This window comes from Coregonus clupeaformis, chromosome 26, assembly GCF_020615455.1.
Source record: "Coregonus clupeaformis isolate EN_2021a chromosome 26, ASM2061545v1, whole genome shotgun sequence".
Classification (NCBI taxonomy): domain Eukaryota; kingdom Metazoa; phylum Chordata; class Actinopteri; order Salmoniformes; family Salmonidae; genus Coregonus; species Coregonus clupeaformis.
Genome location: NC_059217.1, coordinates 33291100 through 33311205, shown reverse-complemented (window position 1 = coordinate 33311205; position 20106 = coordinate 33291100). Strand labels below are relative to the sequence as shown.

The window sequence follows — 20106 nt, the reverse complement described above, 5'->3', positions numbered from 1 at the left end:
GGCTGAAATCCAGTTCTATACCAAGACACTTTGTTCGCACTTTGGTCACCCCTGCTAAGGGCATGTGATTCATAAGAAGAACATAACGTTGCATGATTTCCATGAATCAGTGAAATTAAGGGGGAAATGCCATGTGGTGTACATGAGGGATGCAGGTGATTTAGATTGGAGGAAATAAATAACCTAATAAAACCTGATAAACAGAAAGTACACAAGTAGAAAACACAACCATTAGAGGGGTACAAATATGGGTTTCAAACTTAGGCTTCAGACAACTTCTTAGATCCACTGCCTCGGAGATGGAGACACAACTCTTCACCCCAAAGACTTCAGGTACAGTATGAACAATTTGTTATTTTGTTTAACATAAACAGCCAGTAAAAATCAAATTGATATTTTGAGATTTTACAATTGAGTATTGAACACTGATCTTAATGAATCTTGAGAAACAAATTAGTTAATTATAAGTAGATGGTATACAACTATTTGTATTAAATTATAATCTTGGTCTTCTCAATATCTATGTTACACATCCTTCTTTTATTGACTAGTTTATATCTTATTAAATGGTGTTACTACAGTTATGACTTGTTTATTAATTTATCAATTAATTGACTAAGTTCTATGGGAAAATGTTACTTTGTTATTGAGGATCAATCTTTCTATTTCTTTGATTATTGAGAATATGCTGGTCAATGATAATAATCACTAATGATTAGTTGTAGGGTTTCAAATTCAGATATTTTAAAAGTGTATCTTTGTGGTGATTCTATGAGTACAATCACGCATACACAGTATACAAAACATTAAGAACACCTTCTCTTTCCATGACAGACTGACCAGGTGAATCCAGGTGAAAGCTATGATCCCTTATTGATGTCAGTTGTTAAATGCACTCCAATCAGTGTAGATGAAGGGGAGGAGGAAGGTTAAAGAAGGATTTTTAAGCCTTGAGACAATTGAGACATGAATTGTGTATGAGTGCCATTTAGGTGAATGAGCAAGACAAATAATTTAAGTGCCTTTTGAACGGGGTATGGTAGTAGGTGCCAGGCACACCATTTTGTGTCAAGATCTGCAACGCTGCTGGGTTTTTCACGCTCAACAGTTTCCTGTGTGTATCAAAAATGACAAATAGAGGCTGTTCTGAGTGCAAAAGGGTGAGGCAACTCAATATTAGGAAGGTGTTCCTAATGTTTGGTATACTCAGTGTATAATCAAATGAATCACAAAAACATTTAAGCATTAATGGTGTGCATTTGATTGACAAGCAATACTTTCTGCATTAATAGGTACACTACCGTTCAAAAGTTTGGGGTCACTTAGAAATGTCCTAGTTTTCCATGAAAACATACATGAAATGAGTGAATAGGAAATATAGCAAAATGCATAGGAAATGTAGTAATTGACAAGGTTAGAAATAATGATTTTTAATTGAAATAATAATTGTGTCCTTCAAACTTTGCTTTCGTCCAAGAATCCTCCATTTGCAACAATTACAGCCTTGCAGACCTTTGGCATTGTAGTTGTCAATTTGTTGAGGTAATCTGAAGAGATTTCACCCCTGCTTCCTGAAGCACCCCCCACAAGTTGGATTGGCTTGATGGGCACTTCTTACGTACCATACGGTCAAACTGCTCCCACAACAGCTCAATAGGGTTGAGATCCGGTGACTGTGCTGGCCACTCCATTATAGATAGAATACCAGCTGACTGCTTCTTCCCTAAATAGTTCTTGCATAGTTTGGAGCTGTGCTTTAGGTCATCGTCCTGTTGTAGGAGGAAATTGGCTCCAATCAAGCGCCGTCAACAGGGTATGGCATGGCGTTGCAAAATGGAGTGATAGCCTTCCTTCTTCAAGATCCCTTTTACCCTGTACAAATCTCCCACTCTACCACCACCAAAGCACCCCCAGACCATCACATTGCCTCCACCATGCTTGACAGACGGCATCAAGCACTCCTCCAGCATCTTTTCATTTGGTCTGCGTCTCACAAATGTTCTTCTTTGTGATCCGAACTTTTCAAACTTCGATTCGTCTGTCCATAACACTTTTTTTCCAATCTTCCTCTGTCCAGTGTCTGTGTTCTTTTTCCCATCTTAATCTTTTCTTTTTATTGGCCAGTGTTATTATGGCTTTTTCTTTGCAACTCTGCCTAGAAGGTCAACTTCCGGAGTCGCCTCTTCACTGTTGACGTTGAGACTGGTGTTTTGTGGGTACTATTTAATGAAGCTACCAGTTGAGGACCTGTGAGGCATCTGTTTCTCAAACTAGACACTCTAATGTATTTGTCCTCTTGCTCAGTTGTGCACCGGGGCCTCCCACTCCTCTTTCTATTCTGGTTAGAGCCAGTTTGCGCTGTTCTGTGAAGGGAGTAGTACACAGCGTTGTACAAGATCTTCAGTTTCTTGGCAATTTCTCGCATGGAATAGCCTTCATTTCTCAGAACAAGAATAGACTGACGAGTTTCAGAAGAAAGTTCTTTGTTTCTGGCCATTTTGAGCCTGTAATCAAACCCACAATTGCTGATGCTCCAGATACTCAACTAGTCTCAAGAAGGCCAGTTTTATTGTTTCTTTAATCAGCACAACAGTTTTCAGCTGTGCTAACATAATTGCAAAAGGGTTTTCTAATGATCAATTAGCCTTTTAAAATGATAAACTTGGATTAGCAAACACAATGTGCCATTGGAACACAGGACTGATGGTTGCTGATAATGGGCCTCTGTACGCCTATGTAGATATTCCATTAAAAATCGGCCATTTCCAGCTACAATAGCCATTTACAACATTAACAATGTCTACACTGTATTTCTGATCAATTTGATGTTATTTTAATGGACAGAAAAATTGATTTTCTTTAGAAAACAAAGACATTTCAAAGTGACCCCAAACTTTTGAACGGTAGTGTAAGTGTTGATTGACAAACAATACTTTCTGCATTAATAGTTTTGTGTTGGTGAAGCAGCCCACTTAACACCAGACTGAACTGTGACCCTGACCCTGTAACCAGGAGTTTCCCCAGGATGGCTCAACAAGCGCCAAATCCTGAAGCTGGGTTGAGAGAAGTCTCATCTCTCACCAGGGAATGCTAGTCAAAGGTGAGAGGCTCCACTACACCTGTATCACTATGACTGACATTCTTATCTGTACCATTTCAACTGTCTTGTTTTTAACTCACTCTGATATTCAGACTCCTCCACATATCTGAACTACACTGAACAAAAATATAAACGCAACAATTTAAAAGATTTTAGTGAGTTACAGTTCAGATAAGGAAATCAGTCAATTTAAATAAATTCATTAGGCCCTAATTTATGGGATTTCACATGACTGGGAATATAGATATGCATCTGTTGGATCACAGATTAGTAGGGGTGTGGATCAGAAAACCAGTCAGGATCTGTGTGACAACTATTTGCCACATGCAGCGCGACACATCTCCTTTGCATAGAGTTGATCAGGCTGTTGATTGTGGCCTGTGGAATTTTGTCCCACTCCTCTTCAATGGCTGTGCGAAGTTGCTGGATATTGTCCGGAACTGGAACACGCTGTCGTACACGTCGATCCAGAGCGTCCCAAACTTGCTCAATGGGTGACATGTTTGAGTATTCAGGCCATGGAAGAACTGGGACATTTTCAGCTTCCAGGAATTGTGTACAGATCCTTGCATCATGGGGCCGTGCATTATCATGCTGAAACATGAGGTGATGGCAGCGGATGAATGGCATGACAATGGGCCTCAGGATCTTGTCACAGTATCTCTGTGCATTCAAATTGCCATCTATAAAATGCAATTGTGTCTGTAGCTTATGCCTGCCCATACCATAGCCCCACCGCCACCATGGGACACTCTGTTCACAACGTTGACATCCGCAAACCGCTCACTCACATGACGCCATACACGCTGTCTGCCATCTGCCCAGTATAGTTGAAACCGGGATTAATCCGTGAAGAGCACACTTCTCCAGCGTGCTAGTGGCCATCGAAGGTGAGCATTTACCTACTGAAGTCGGTTACGATGCCGAACTGCAGTCAGGTCAAGACCCTGGTGAGGACAACGAGCACGCAGATGAGCTTCCCTGAGACGTTATTTTACAGTTTGTGCAGAAATCCTTCAGTTTGCAAACCCACAGTTTCATCAGCTGTCCAGGTGGCAGGTCTCAGACAATCCCGCAGGTGAAGAAGCGGGATGTGGCGCTCCTGGGCTGGCGTGGTTACACGTCGTCTGCGGTTGTGAGGCCGGTTGGAGGTACTGCCAAATTCTTTAAAACGTTGTTGGAGGTGGCTTATCCTAGAGAAATGAACATTGAATTCCCTGGCAACAGCTCTGGTGGACATTCCTGCAGTCATCATGACAATTGCACGCTCCCTCAAAACTTGAGACAAAACGGCATATTTTAGAGTGGTCTTTTATTGTCCCCAGCACAAGGTTTACCTGTGTAATAATCATGATGTTTAATCAGCTTCTTGATATGCCACCCCGTCAGGTGGATGGATGGATTATGTTGGCAAAGGAGAAATGCTCACTAACAGGGATGTAAACAAATTTGTGCATAAACTTCGAGAGAAATAAGCTTTTTATGCATATGGAACATTTCTTGGATCTTTTATTTCAGCTCATGAAACATGGGACCAACACTTTACATGTCGCATTTATATCTTTGTTCAGTATAGTTATGTATCCACTCTGGAGCAGGTTTTCATCAAGGATCTCTCTGTACTTTGCTCTGTTCAACTTTCCCTCGATCCTGACTAGTCTCCCAGTCCCTGCCGCTGAAAAACATCCCCACAGCATGATGCTGCCACCACCATGCTTCACCGTAGGGATGGTGCCAGGTTTCCTCCAGACGTGACGCTTGGCATTCAGGCCAAAGAATTCAATCTTGGTTTCATCAGACCAGAGAATCTTGTTTCTCATGGTCTGAGAGTCCTTTAGATGCCTTTTAGCAAACTCCAAGTGGGTTGTCGTGCCTTTTTACTGAGGAGTGGCTTCCGTCTGGCCACTCTACCATAAAGGCGTGATTGGTGGAGTGCTGCAGAGATGATTGTCCTTCTGGAAGGTTCTCCCATCTCCACAGTGGAACTCTGGAGCTCTGTCAGAGGGACCATCGGGTTTTTGGTCACCTCCCTGACCAAGGCCTTTCTTCCCCGATTGCTCAGTTTGGCCGGGCGGTCAGTTCTAGGAAGAGTCTTGGTGGTTCCAAACTTCTTCCATTTAAGAATGATGGAGGCCACTTTGTTCTTGGGGAACTTCAATGCTGCAGACATTTGTTGGTACCCTTCACCAGATCTGTGCGAGGCACAGATCTGGGGTATGGTACCAAAAGATGGGAGAAAAAAAAAAAAAAATATTTATATATATATATATATATATATCCTTTTTTTTTTTATCATATCTTTTGGAGTGGCGGCAACTATCTAAATATATACAGGAGAAACACTGGACAGTGGCATCATATCCTACACACCAAATGAATGTGGTGCACAATTATCTATCTCCTAGAATATCTCTCAAATTTAAACTTTACTCTCTAATATTAATGAATTAATACATATTTTAGTCTAAATATATTTTATTTTATTGTATTTGTTGACAATCTTACACTAGGCAAACCTTCTCAGTATTCAGTGCATGATCTTCAGACCATATCGTTTTGTGGTTTATGGAATTATGTTTTTGTACTTTCACTTATGTTTTATTGTATATTACATAATAATAATATCCATTAAGTTGTTTCTCACAGATCTTATGGTGTGGTTACCACAACCACACATTACCCTGCATGGCTAGCCCCTCTTAGCTTGACTTGTTTGTTATGGGTTTTTTAATTGTGTGTGTGTGAATAGCCTCTATGCTCAAGTCAGTGACAATGTAGGGAGCCAGTATAGGCCCATCACATTTTTATACACTGGGTGTTTGTGTATGTGAACTGAGACTCTTTACTCTCCTCTTTTGATACTCTGACACAAATTTTGTTTTTGTGGCTTCCTAGCAACCTACCTTGTACTGCGGAAGAAGGCTGATAAGGAGGGCAAGTCTGTCCCTGAGACCAGCAACGATATCATCACAACCTCCAATCAAGAGAAGTGTCCGGGTCTGTAGCCATGACACTGAAAAATGATTGCAGTGGAATTGTATATTGTGAAATTGAAATAAGAACATATTACTAAATGACAGGGATGTTTTGTTAGCTATTCTGATGAATTTATTATCTTTGTAGCCTACTAAATTCAGCTTTTTTTCATGAGATTTTAGTGACCAACCCTTAAAGGAAAGATTCACCCATTTTGAATGTTATATTGTTTTTGTGCATCTCTGAGCGATGTTTTATCAGTTCCCTGGGTCATTTAATGTCTTCATGTGTGTCTGAGCTATTGCCGTTCAAGCAGGCAGAAATTCGGCCGGTATGACGTAGCATTGCGATAAAGCCGCTCTCACTACACTGGAAGTTAAATAGGAATACGACTTTTAGTTTGTGAAAACGTCTATCATACATGTCAGATTTCAATACTGACCGATGTCATAACACGGGAGGTTGTCTTCTCTCGAATGAGCCATTGATCATATTTTTGCGATATTCCTACCTCGAGAAATGTGTAATTTAAGAGGGTCCACCACATTTCTCCTATTTGTCTGCCTCTTCAGTCCAGGTTGCATTGCATGGCCGTTGCGAATGCCGTTTGCGAGGCACATCGATCTGCAGGTTGAACATGGTGAGATTGTAGACTCCTATATTGATAGTGCAGTTTGTTTAGGCGATTTTACAGCTAACTAGCTACTTCACATGCTGATATTGACATTGGTATTATTGTGGGTAGCTACGTTTGCAAGCTACCTAGCGAGCTTGCCAGCCAGCCTATAGAGAGAGCATTGCATTGCATTGCGGCTTGAGCTGCAACAGTTTTCCACAACGATTTTCACATTTTGCTACCAACCTTATTATAACAACAAAATGAAACATTTGTTCCCCCAAAATATTGTTCTCACATTAGTGTTATTTAACACTGTAAATTATAGGAATTAGTGGTTTTGGGTGGATTTTTCCTTTAAACCATCATCCACATGCCACTATAAGCAGAGATACTGGATATAATGACAAGATGCCTATGTTACCGCCCTAACAATGGGATTCGTTGTCCACAGAGCAGAACAGGGGGCTGTCAAGCTCTCGCCTATTCCTCTCTTTGGATTGGTGGATACATCTAGTTATTTGAATACTTTTTTAAATATTCAATGAGGGGTGTTGACGTCAACCGCCTGTATTCAATGGAGAGTGAGATGCTATGCTAGCCTCATGAATAGGCATAGACAGTCTTGAATTTCAACAGGGACAACTCAGTTGCCGGGATGTCACATGCATCACACTTATCAGTACACTTGTAACAACCTAAGCATTACGAAACTTCTATTAGATTAAATAAGCCTCACGTTTCAAAATGGCAATTCATTTTTTATCTTGACCAGATTCTACACTCTCATTGCCCCCCATACAAAAACTCCTCACTTGCTTAATAATAAATGATCTGCTTAACGTGGACTGATTTTGGGAGGAGTAAACCCAGAGAGGAAGAGGCGCGAGCGATAACTGGGCCCAAAATCGGTCTTCTCCAGCAGTTGGCCAAAAAAAACACAATTATGGCTTATTTGCTATGTGTGGCTTATTTGATCGAATAGACGTTTCAGAATGATTAGGTTGTTACGAGTGTACTGATATAAGCAGGACACGTGACATCCCGTCAACTTTGAGAAAAAACACTTTTATATTGGAGTTGTGCCTGGTCGTCACTAGTTAAAACCGCTACAAAGTCATAAACCCCGCCTATTTCTGCAATTGATCTTCTTAAAATGTGATTTTAATCCTAACGTTAACCATACTGCTAACCTTATGCCTAACCCTAACCTTAAATTAAGACCAAAAAGGAAATGTTTGTTTTCATGAATTCTGCCAGGGCGGCAGGTAGCTTAGTGGTTAAGAGCGTTGTGCCAGTAACCGAAAGGTCGCTGGTTCTAATCCCCAAGCCGACTAGGTGAAAAATCTGTCGATATGCCCTTGAGCAAGGCACTTAACCCTAATTGCTCCTGTAAGTCGCTCTGGATAAGAGCGTCTGCTAAATGAATAAAATGTAAATATAGCCCACTTTGTGGCTGTGCTAACTAATGGAAACCATTGTGCTTGTTGGTCACACGCGTATCTGTCCTCTCATTGGCTAGAATGGTTGCATTTGATCTTGCCTCCTCCCGACTGCCTTCCATTTTTGAAGACATTTATTTTCATTGTTAGAGCGGCCACTGGAGTATCTCGTCAATATAAAGGATGATCTGTGGTAAACCCCCTTGCTTTGCCTCTTCCTCTCTGCTATAAGTCCACTTAACTGAAATGTTGAAGCTTTCCCAGCAAGCACATAACATTCTGAGAACCATATGTTTCTTAGAGCTTGGTGACAGCGTGGTTGTCCTATGGTTATTTTGCAACAACTTTCTGGGAATGGTGCAGGATAGTTGCTTGGCTTTGGGATATTCTCAGCACATTTTCTTCACATTTCATTACATAAACAGAACTTTTCCTAAAAGTTCAAACATGGTTACATTTAATTACATTTTTGGTGATGTTTTAGGAATGTTCTCCAACTGGTTTGACATTGGGAATGTTCTCAAATAATTCAGAGAATTTTAAGAAACAACATTCTTCTGTGGGGATTTCAGTACTTCAGCATAACATTTCCTACAGGTTTACTCATGGTTCTATTTAAAGTAATGTTCTCATTGTTCTAAGAACGTTAACAACATCTTAATCCAAGATGGCGTAGTAGTGTGGTCGTGTATTGTGTTGTGTCCTCGTGTAAATAGCCTGTTTTTTTTTATTTTTTTATTCGTATATATTTCTCTCTCACATTTTCATCCTTTAACTAAATATACTTTCCTGCAACCCGCCTCACCCAATGTGGAACGGATTCTATTATTTCTTTATTTTTTTATCAAGAACCTACGGCTGAAACTAGCCAGCTAACTAGCTACTTGCTATTAGCCTCCGTTAGCGGTCTTCACCACTGTCCGTGGCATGCACTACCTACCAGTCAGCTCTAGCCTGGAAAATTATCAGCCAGTCTGCACAGCGTGCTATTGACCCAGAGCATATCTGATTTTCTGCCGGAATCACTGAATCACTGGACCTTAACACCGGACCATCGCAACTAGCTAGCTGCAACCGAATGGCTGTTGTTGGCTAATATCCACTTCCCGACGTACCAGTTAGCCTTGAGCTAGCCTCGAGCCAGGCCCATCTCCCGGCTATCTACCTCTCTGTCAACCGGACGGGACCTCCTAGTGTCGACACGGAGCCCCGCCAATCCATCACGTCTGGTCTGCCGACGTAATCGTCTGATATGGTTTCAACAGGCTTCCCGTTGCGACGACCACAAAGATCCATCTGCTAGCCCCAGCCAGCTAGCACGCGCAATCAACAGCCGTGCCTCCTGCTCGCCTGTGCTTTAGCAGCCTACGGTCTGCTCCCAGACTTACTTAGTGCTGTTCACTGGACCTTATGATCACTCAGCTACACAGCTAATGCCTGCTGGACTGTTCCTTTACACGGTACCCCATCCTGTTTATCTGTTTAGCCTCAGCCCAAACTTTCGTCGCCATTACCAGTTGTTGTCTTAGCCCTGTCGAATAACACCTGTGATTGCATTATGCCTCTCTCCCATGTCAATATGCCTAGCCTATTGCTGTTTGGGTTAGTTCTTATTATACAATTTCACTGTAGAGCCCCAAGTTCAGCTCAACAAGCCTCAGAGAGCTCCTTTGTCCCATCCCCCATACACGCGGAGACCGGCTCAATTGGTACCTCCAGTGATGCTATCTCTTTCATAGTTATCCAATGCTTAGGTGTACCTACACTGTACTCATATCCTTCCATATCCTTGTCTGTACATAATGCCCTGAATCTATTCTACAACGCCCGGAAATCTGCACCCTTTCTCTGTACCCAACGCAGAACGCTTATTCTAGTCCTCCTCTGTTCCTCTGGTGATGTAGAGGTTAACCCAGGCCCTGTAGCCCCCAGCATCACTCCTACCCCCCAGGCGCTATCATTTGTTGACTTCTGTAACCGTAAAAGCCTTGGTTTCTTGCATGTTAACATCAGAAGTCTCCTCCCCAAGTTTGAGTTATTCACTGCGTTAGCACACTCTGCTAACCCTGATGTTCTAGCAGTGTCTGAATCTTGGCTTAGGAAGGCCACCAAAAATTCAGAAATGTCCATCCCCAACTACAACATTTTCCGTCTAGATAGAACTGCCAAAGGGTGTGGTGTTGCAATCTACTGTAGAGATAGCCTGCAGAGCTCTATCATACTATCCAGGTCTGTGCCCAAACAGTTTGAGCTTCTACTTCTAAAAATCCACCTTTCCAGAAATAAGTCTCTCACTGTTGCCGCTTACTACAGACCCCCCTCAGCCCCCAGTTGTGCCCTGGACACCATATGTGAATTGCTTGCCCTCAATCTATCCTCAGAGTTCGTACTGCTTGGTGACCTAAACTAGGATATGCTTAACACCCCGGCCGTCCTACAATCTAAAATAGATGCCCTCAATCTCACACAAATTATCAAGGAACCTACCAGGTACAACCCTAAATCCGTAAACATGAGCACCCTCATAGATATCATCCTGACTAATTTACCCTCTAAATACACCTCCGCTGTCTTCAACCAGGATCTCAGCGATCACTGCCTCATTGCCTGCGTCCGTAACGGGTCCACGGTCAAACGACCACCCCTCATCACTGTCAAACGCTCCCTGAAACATTTCAGCGAGCAGGCCTTTCTAATTGACCTGGCCTGGGTATCCTGGATGGATATTGACCTCATTCCGTCAGTAGAGGACGCCTGGATGTTCTTCAAAAGTGCTTTCCTCTCCATCTGAAATAAGCATGCCCCATTCAGAAAATTCAGAACTAAGAACAGATATAGCCCCTGGTTCACCCCAGACTTGACTGCCCTTGACCAGCTCAAAAACATCCTGTGGCGTACTGCATTAGCATCAAACAGCCCCCGCGATATGCAACTTTTCAGGGAAGTCAGGAACCAATATACACAATCAGTTAGGAAAGAAAAGGCTAGCTTTTTTAAACAGAAATTTGCATCCTGTAGCACTAACTCCAAAGAGTTTTGGGACACTGTAAAGTCCATGGAGAATAAGAGCACCTCCTCCCAGCTACCCATTGCATTGAGGCTAGGAAACACTGTCACCACCGATAAATCTACGATAATCGAGAATTTCAATAAGCATTTTGCTACGGCTGGCCATGCTTTCCACCTGGCTACCCCTACCCCGCCCACCAGCTCTACACCCTCCGCTGCAACTTTCCCATGCTCCCCCCGCTTCTCCTTCACCCAAATTCAGATAGCTGATGTCCTGAAAGAGCTGCTAAATCTGGACCCCTAAAAATCAGCTGGGCTAGACAATCTGGACCCTTTCTTTCTAACATTAGCCACCGAAATTGTCGCAACCCCTATTACTAGCCTGTTCAACTTCTCTTTCATATCGTCTGAGATCCCCAGAGATTGGAAAGCTGCCGTGGTCATCCCCCTCTTCAAAGGGGGTGACACTCTAGATCCAAACTGTTACAGACCTATATCCATCCTGCCCTGCCTTTCGAAAGTATTTGAAAGCCTAGTTAACAAACAGATCACCGACCATTTCGAATCCCACCGTACCTTCTCCGCTATGCAATCTGGTTTCCAAGCTGGTCAAGGGTGCACCTCAGCCACGCTCAAGGTCCTAAACGATATAATAACCGCGATCGATAAAAGACAGTACTGTGCAGCTGTCTTCATCGACCTGGCCAAGGCTTTCTTATTGGCAGACTAAATAGCCTTGGTTTCTCAAATGACTGCCTCGCCTGGTTCACCAACTACTTCTCAGATAGAGTTCAATGTGTCAAATCGGAGGGCCTGTTGTCTGGACCTCTGGCAGTCTCTATGGGGGTGCCACAGGGTTCAATTCTCGGGCCGACTCTATTCTCTGTGTATATCAATGATGTCGCTCTTGCTGCTGGTGACTCTCAGATCCACCTCTATGCAGACGACACCATTTTTTATACATCTGGCCCTTCACTGGACACTGTTAACAAACCTCCAAACGAGCTTCAATGCCATACAACACTCCTTCCGTGGCCTCCAACTGCTCTTAAACGCTAGTAAAACTAAATGCATGCTCTTCAATCGAACACTGCTTGCACCCACCCGCCCGATTAGAATCACTGCTCTCGGCGGATCTGACTTAGAATATGTGGACAACTACAAATACCTAGGTGTCTGGTTAGACCGTAAACTCTCCTTCCAGACTCACATTAAGCATCTCCAATCCAAAGATAAATCTAGAATCAGCTTCCTATTTCGCAAGAAAGCCTCCTTCGTTCATGCTGCTAAATATGCCCTCGTAAAACTGACTATCCTACCGATCCTTGACTTCGGCGATGTCATTTACAAAATAGCTTCCAACACTCTACTCAGCAAATTGGATGTAGTCTATCACAGTGCCAGCCGTTTTATCACCAAAGCCCCATATACTACCCACCATTGTGACCTGTATTCTCTTGTTGGCTGGCCCTCACTACATATTCGTCGCCAAACCCACTGGATCCAGGTCATCTATAAATCACTGCTAGGCAAATCCCCGCCTTATCTTAGCTCATTGGTCACCATAGCAACAGCCACCCGTAGTATGCGTTCCAGCAGGTATATCTCACTGGTCATCCCCAAAGACAATACCTCCTTTGGCCGCCATTCCTTCCAGTTCTCTGCTGCAAATGACTGGAACGATCTGCAAAAATCTCTGAAGCTGGAGACACTTATCTCCCTCACAAATTTTAAGCATCTGTTGTCAGAGCAGCTTACCGATCACTGCACCTGTACACAGCCCATCTGTAATTAGCCCACCCAACTACCTCATCCCCATATTGTTATTTACATTGCTCATTTGCACCCCAGTATCTCTATTTGCACATCATCTTCTGCACATCTATCACTCCAGTGTTAATACCAAATTGTAATTATTTTGCACTATAGCCTATTTATTGCCTTACCTCCATAACTTACTACATTTGCACACACTGTATATAGATTTTCTATTGTGTTATTGACTGTACGTTTTGTTTTTGTTTATTCCATATGTAACTCTGTGTTGTTGTTTTTATCTCACTGCTTTGCTTTATCTTGGCCAGGTCGCAGTTGTAAATGAGAACTTGTTCTCAACTGGCTTACCTGGTTAAATAAAGGTAAAATAAAAATAAACAAAATTACATTCTTCTGTGGGAATTTCAGTACTTCAGCATAATGTTTCCTTGTGGTTCTATTTAAAGTAATGTTCTCAAATTGTTCAGAGAGATTTAAGAAACAACTTTCATCTGTGGGATTTTCAGTACTTCCACAGAACATTCCACACAATTTCCTATGTGGTTTTATTTAATGTAATGTTTTTACTACATTCTGGGAACGTTCTCAAAAATGGAGTGACTGAAGCAATGTTCTCAGAACATTCAGAGAATATATGGGTCTCTTATGTTAATTCTTGGCAATATTTAAAAAAAATATGAATTCTACAAATTAACATCAATTAGCTCTAAATTCCGTTCTCAGAACATGAAGAAAACCTTCCATAAAAACCACAAAACTTTAGTTGAAGCTCTTTTTTTATTTTATTACCCCAGCCATTATCACATTGGTTGCCGTAGCTTCATTCACCTCAGTCGATCTACTATCACATAGCCTATTAGCTATACAATTAGCCACTACACATTAACTCATTAACTCTGCACCGGAATTAAAAACGATAATTTCATACATACAGAGTGATATTGCCATGGGTTGGGGAGACATCTTTGCAGTTTTTAAAGCAAATTTCCTGCAATTCTACACATTTTGCCATGACTTATGCTATGTTAATATGATATCTAAGTGAGAGTGACAAGCGAAAGTAATGGGGGACCCCTGGATGTCAGGGCCCCTGGGCACGTGCCCTGCGTGCCTGGTCGGTTGTTCGGCCATGATTACTACAAGTTTAGATAGCTGGCTAGTCTAACTAGTCTAATTTACTGATTTAAAACATTTGAACTGACATGGGCTAATTGAGTGACTATCAGTGAGTGACATATATAACAAGAGGAAAACTGCTGATGCACAACCAAGTTTCAAAATTGCACCTTGTGTATTCTATTATTCTTATTCTCAACAGTAAGTTGAGACCCCGACTGAGCACATACACAGCTTGAAAAACCCAGCAGCGTTGCAGTTCTTGACACACACCGGTGCGCCTGGCACCTACTACCATACCCCATTCAAAGGCACTTAAATATTTTGTCTTGCCCATTCACCCTCTGAATAGCACATATACAGTTGAAGTCGGAAGTTTACATAGACCTTAGCCAAATACATTTAAACTCAGTTTTTCACAATTACTGACATTTAATCCTAGTAAAAATTCCCTGTCTTAGGTCAGTTAGGATCACCACTTTATTTTAAGAATGTGAAATGTCAGAATAATAGTAGAGAGAATGATTTATTTCAGCTTTTATTTCTTTCATCACATCCCCAGTGGGTCAGAAGTTTACATACACTCTATTAGTATTTGGTAGCATTGCCTTTTAAATTGTTTAACTTGGGTCAAACGTTTCGGGTAGCCTTCCACAATAAGTTGGGTGAATTTTGGCCCATTCCTCCTGACAGAGCTGGTGTAACTGAGTCAGGTTTGTAGGCCTCCTTGCTCGCACACGCTTTTTCAGTTCTGCTCACACATTTTCTATAGGATTGAGGTCAGGGCTTTGTGATGGCCACTCCGATACCTTGACTTTGTTGTCCTTAAGCCATTTTGCCACTACTTTGGAAGTATGCTTGGAGTCATTATCCATTTAGAAGACCCATTTACGATCAAGCTTTAACTTCCTGACTGATGTCTTGAGATGTTGCTTCAATATATCCACATCATTTTCCTTCATCATGATGCCATTTTTTTTCTGAAGTGCACCAGTCCCTCCTGCAGCAAAGCACCCCCGCAGCATGATACTGCCACCCCCGTGCTTCATGGTTGGGATGGTGTTCTTCTGCTTGCAAGCTTCCCCCTTTTTCCTCGAAACATAACGATGGTCATTATGGCCAACAGTTCTATTTTTGTTTATCAGACCAGAGGACATTTCTCCAAAAAGTAAGATCTTTGTCCCCAAAACGTAGTCTGTCTTTTTTATGGCGGTTTTGGAGCAGTGGCTTCTTCCTTGCTGAGCAGCCTTTCAGGTTGTCAATATAGGACTCATTTTACTGTAGATAATAGATACTTTTGTACCTGTTTCCTCCATCATCTTCACAAGGTCCTTTGCTGTTGTTCTGGGATTGATTTGCACTTTTTGCACCAAAGTACGTTCATCTCTAGGAGACAGAACGCATCTCCTTCCTGAGCGGTATGACGGCTGCATGGTCCCTTGGTGTTTATACTTGCGTACTATTGTTTGTACAGATGAAAGTGATACCTTCAGGCGTTTTGGAAATTGCTCCCAAGGATGAACCAGTTACAAAAAAAATCTGAGGTCTTGGCTGATTTCTTTCGATTTTCCCATGATGTCAAGCAAAGAGGCACTGAGTTTGAAGGTAGGCCTTGAAATACATCCACAGGTACACCTCAATTGACTCAAATGATGTCAATTAGCCTATCAGAAGCTTCTAAAGCCATGACATAATTTTCTGGAATTTTTCCAAGCTGTTTAAAGGCACAGTCAACTTAGTGTATGTAAACTTCTGACCCACTGGAATTGTGATACAGTGAATTATAAGTGAAATAATCTGTCTGTAAACAATTGTTGGAAAAATTACTTGTGTCATGCACAAAGTAGATGTCCTAACCGACTTGTCAAAACTATAGTTTGTTAACAAGAAATTTGTGGAGTGGTTGAAAAACAAGTTTTAATGACTCCAACCTAATTGTATGTAAACTTCCGACTTCAACTGTACATGATCCATGTCTCAATTGTCTCAAGGCTTAAAAATACTTATTTAACTGGTCACCTCCCCTTCATCTACACGGATTGAAGTAGATTTAACAAATTACATCAATAAGGGATCATAGCTTTCACTTGGATTCACCTGGTCAGTCTGTCATGGAAAGTACAGGTGTTCGTAATGTGTTGTAGACTCAGTGTATGTATTTTTTTTATTCTGAAAAATTACTGAGTTCTGGACCTCGGTGTCCTCATACTGTGCATTCGTAAAGTATTCAGACCACTTGACTTTTTCCACATTTTGTTACATTACAGCCTTATCCTAAAATTGATTAAATAGTTTTTTTCCCTCATTAATATACCCACAATACCCCATAATGACAAAGTAAAAATAGGTTTTTAGAAATTTTTGCAAATGTATAAAAAATGTAAAAAACATACTGTATTTACATAAGTATACAGACTCTTTACTCAGTACTTTGTTGAAGCACCTTTGGCAGTGATTACAGCCTCAAGTCTTCTTGTGTATGACGCTACAAGCTTGGCACACCTGTATTTGGGGAGTTTCTCCCATTCTTCTTGTCCCGAAGCCACTCCTGCATTGTCTTGGCTGTGTGCTTAGGGTCATTGTCCTGTTGGAAGGTGAACCTTCGCCCCAGTCTGAGGTCCTGAGCGCTCGGCAGCAGGTTTTCATCAAGGATCTCTCTATACTTTGCTCCGTTCATCTTTCCCTCGATCCTGACTAGTCTTCCAGTCCCTGCTGCTGAAATACATCCCCACAGCATGATGCTGCCACCACCATGCTTCACCGTAGGGATGGTGCCAGGTTTCCTCCAGACGTGACACTTGGCATTCAGGCAAAAGAGTTCAATCTTGGTTTCATCAGACCAGAGAATCTTGTTTCTCATGGTCAGAGTCCTTTAGGTGCCTTTTGGCAAACTCCAAGCGGGCTGTAATGTGCCTTTTACTGAGGAGTGGCTTCTGTCTGGCCACTCTACCATAAAGGCCTGATTGGTGGAATGCTGCAGAGATGGTTGTCCTTCTGGAAGGTTCTCCCATTTCCACAGAGGAACTCTGGAGCTCTGTCAGCGTGACCATCGGGTTCTTGGTCACCCCCCTGACCAAGGCCCTTGTCCCCTGATTGTGCAGTTTGGCCGGGCGGCCAGCTCTAGGAAGAGTCTTGGTGGTTCCAGACTTCTTCCATTTAAGAATGATGGAGGCCACTGTGTTCTTGGGGACCTTAAATGCTGCCCTTCCCCAGATCTGTGCCTCGACACAATCCTGTCTCAGAGCTCTACGGACAATTCCTTTGACCTCATGGCTTGGTTTTTGCTCTGACATGCACTGTCAACTGTGGGACCTTATATAGACAGGTGTGTGCCTTTTCAAATCATGTCCAATCAATTTAATTTACCACAGGTGGACTCCAATCAAGTTGTAGAAACATCTCAAGGACGATCAATGGAAACAGGATGTACCTTAGCTCAATTTCGAGTCTCATAGCAAAGGGTCTGAATACTTGTGTAAATAAGGTATGTTTAAAAAAGAAATTAGCAAACATTTCTAAAAACCTGTTTTCGCTTTGTCATTATGGGGTATTGTGTGTAGATTCATCAAAATATATATATTTAATCAATTTTAGAATAAGGCTGTAACGTAACAAAATGTGGAAAAAGTCAAGGGGTCTAAATACTTTCCGAATGCACTGTATGTAGCTACTGCCCTGACTTTCAGAAAATGTTCTCAGAGCGTTAATCAAATCACCTATAATTTCCATTCTCAGTGTTAATAAAACCTCCCAGGAAATTGTTCAGGGAACCAGAGTAAAACGTTCTCAGAACCTCCCTGCAACCTAAAAATAAACATTCCCAGAACAGGCAACATTTTTACTTCTGTTCTCAGAATGTTTAAAAAAAACTTTCAGAAACCAAAATATATGTTCCAAGGAACCAAATGTGCTAGCTGGGTTGTTATTTTGACCCTATTTGGTTTGTTATGAGTGAAATGCTCATTGTATTTATTTTGACAGCGAGTCAATGCTGAGACCAAACTCTCTTTTCCAAATGCGCCCTATATATCACAACAATACACATCAAAATACAATATACACATTAAACTGCATATCCATATACACATTAAAATACACATTATTATACACAACAGTACATACAGTATGATGACCATTGTGCATTGTAAACATTTTCTTTTTGGACAGCCCAACAGAGTAGCTTAAATCTTAGGTTATTGAAACACCTTTCACATGATAATGATTAGCAAAAAAATCTGGATTTATTCATAGTTCAATTTACTTGGTCACCAGAAATATGTGTATGTGAATGTAAATTCTGAGAGAAATTAGTTTTGGATTACACTGAGTCTTAGTTTGTATAATTTGTAAAGCGAGCACATTTTGTTGCTATTTGTTGTACATTTTGTATAGCATACCAGTGTATTTAAAATGTAAATAATGTATGTTTGAATGATAAATGTATTCACACTAAACATGATTTTACGGTTTCACCAACATACTTTCCCAAAGGGGTACCTTATCATACATAAAATATATATATATTTGACAAGTTATGGAACTGCTAACATCTAGAGAAAATATGGTTGGTAATAGATTTGAGGCAGAGGCGTGAGGTGAGCAGGTGTGTGTATGAGCGCGTACGTCTCGCTCTTACAGACACATCAGTCAGTCTGTACTCCCAATGTTGCTTAATGACACACAGCCAGGCAGACCTTCAACTGTCCTCTGTGTGTGTGTTGTGTTTCAGCCTACTCTGCACAGATGGGTCTGATTGAGACAACGCGGGGGCTGCTCCCAGGCGCGGGTAAGACAACCAGAAGTCATATGCGCACAAACACAAACACACACCAGTTACCCTCATGTCTTCTCATGGTTTGTTTGGCATAATGAGTTCAACCTCTTTCCCTCTCTACATCCTTTCTCCTATAGGGGGCAGTCAGAGGCTGCCCAGAGCAGTGGGATTTGCCCTGGCCAAAGAGCTGATCTTCACCGGCAGGAAAGTGGATGGACAGAGGGCTGTGGACATAGGGCTGGTCAACAGAGCTACGGAGCAGAATCCAGACGGAGACGCTGCCTATAGAGAGGCACTGAGTCTGGCTAGAGAGATCCTACCACAGGTTACACAAACACAAAAAAATCGTACTCATTGTTTCTTTCCATTCCATAGTGATGAGTGATTGATAGGTGGTTAGATTAAATGAGTTACAAGGGATGAGGGGAAGCAAGATTAACACATTGACTGATTGCTTGGGTTTCAATTAACACAAACACACACACTGACTGACACTGGGGTTACATAGACAGCTGCTGTCTCTCTGATCTCATCCTGTCAGTTAGTACACTGTCACCAGACCAGTCATACCAAACCAGGACACCAACTGACCACTGTAAGGGACATGGACAACACAGTGTTTGAAACTGGGTCATCTGCTGAGCTAAAGCCTTGGCATTATCTCAGGGAGCTAACACAAGTTCAGGTCTTAGACATGATTACTCATCATGTGTGTCCGTGGTCCTTCTCACCCCCAGTGTGTTCTCTCTCCAGGCTCCCATCGCTGTGAGGATGGCCAAGGAGGCTATGAACAGAGGCATGGAGGTATGGCTGATTTACTACAGAACTTTTACACATGTTCTCATGGCCGGACCACCACATCTGGGGCGCGGCTAACTTCCTGCAATTCTACACATTTTTTCCATGGGGCAGAGAGGAAAATGTGCAGTTTTATAGCTAATCGCATGCTATTCTACAGTTTGCCACGAGGCGGAGAGAAAATGTTGCATTTTTAAAGCTATTTTCCTGCAATCCTACACATTTTGCCATTTCCTTACGATGTGTTCATATGCTATCTGGGACACACACACATCCCAGCTCACACCCAGTTCATTATCTCCATGTATTTGAATGATGACACCTGTCTCTGTGTGCTAGTAGTAGGTATGTCTGTAACCTGTCTGTCTCGCTCAGGTGGACATCACATCAGGGATGGCCATAGAGAGGATGTGTTACGCCAGGGTAAGAAGTCAAATGCTCATGTGCATTGTCTGAGGTCAAACTGTAGTGGTTAATCATCTTTCTCTCGCTCTCTCCA

General features: G+C 42.0%; 1 protein-coding gene across 1 annotated transcript in view; it reads left to right on the top strand.

The window, feature by feature from the left end:
• The window catches only part of LOC121540203 (enoyl-CoA hydratase domain-containing protein 2, mitochondrial), a 31381-nt gene that overhangs the window by 10115 nt on the left and 1160 nt on the right, over positions 1–20106 (top strand). Inside the window, exons 6-9 of the mRNA XM_041848893.2 lie at positions 18765–18821; positions 18947–19134; positions 19563–19613; positions 19983–20030. Coding sequence (XP_041704827.1) covers positions 18765–18821; positions 18947–19134; positions 19563–19613; positions 19983–20030 — 344 coding nt within the window. The remainder of the gene's footprint in view (positions 1–18764; positions 18822–18946; positions 19135–19562; positions 19614–19982; positions 20031–20106) is intronic.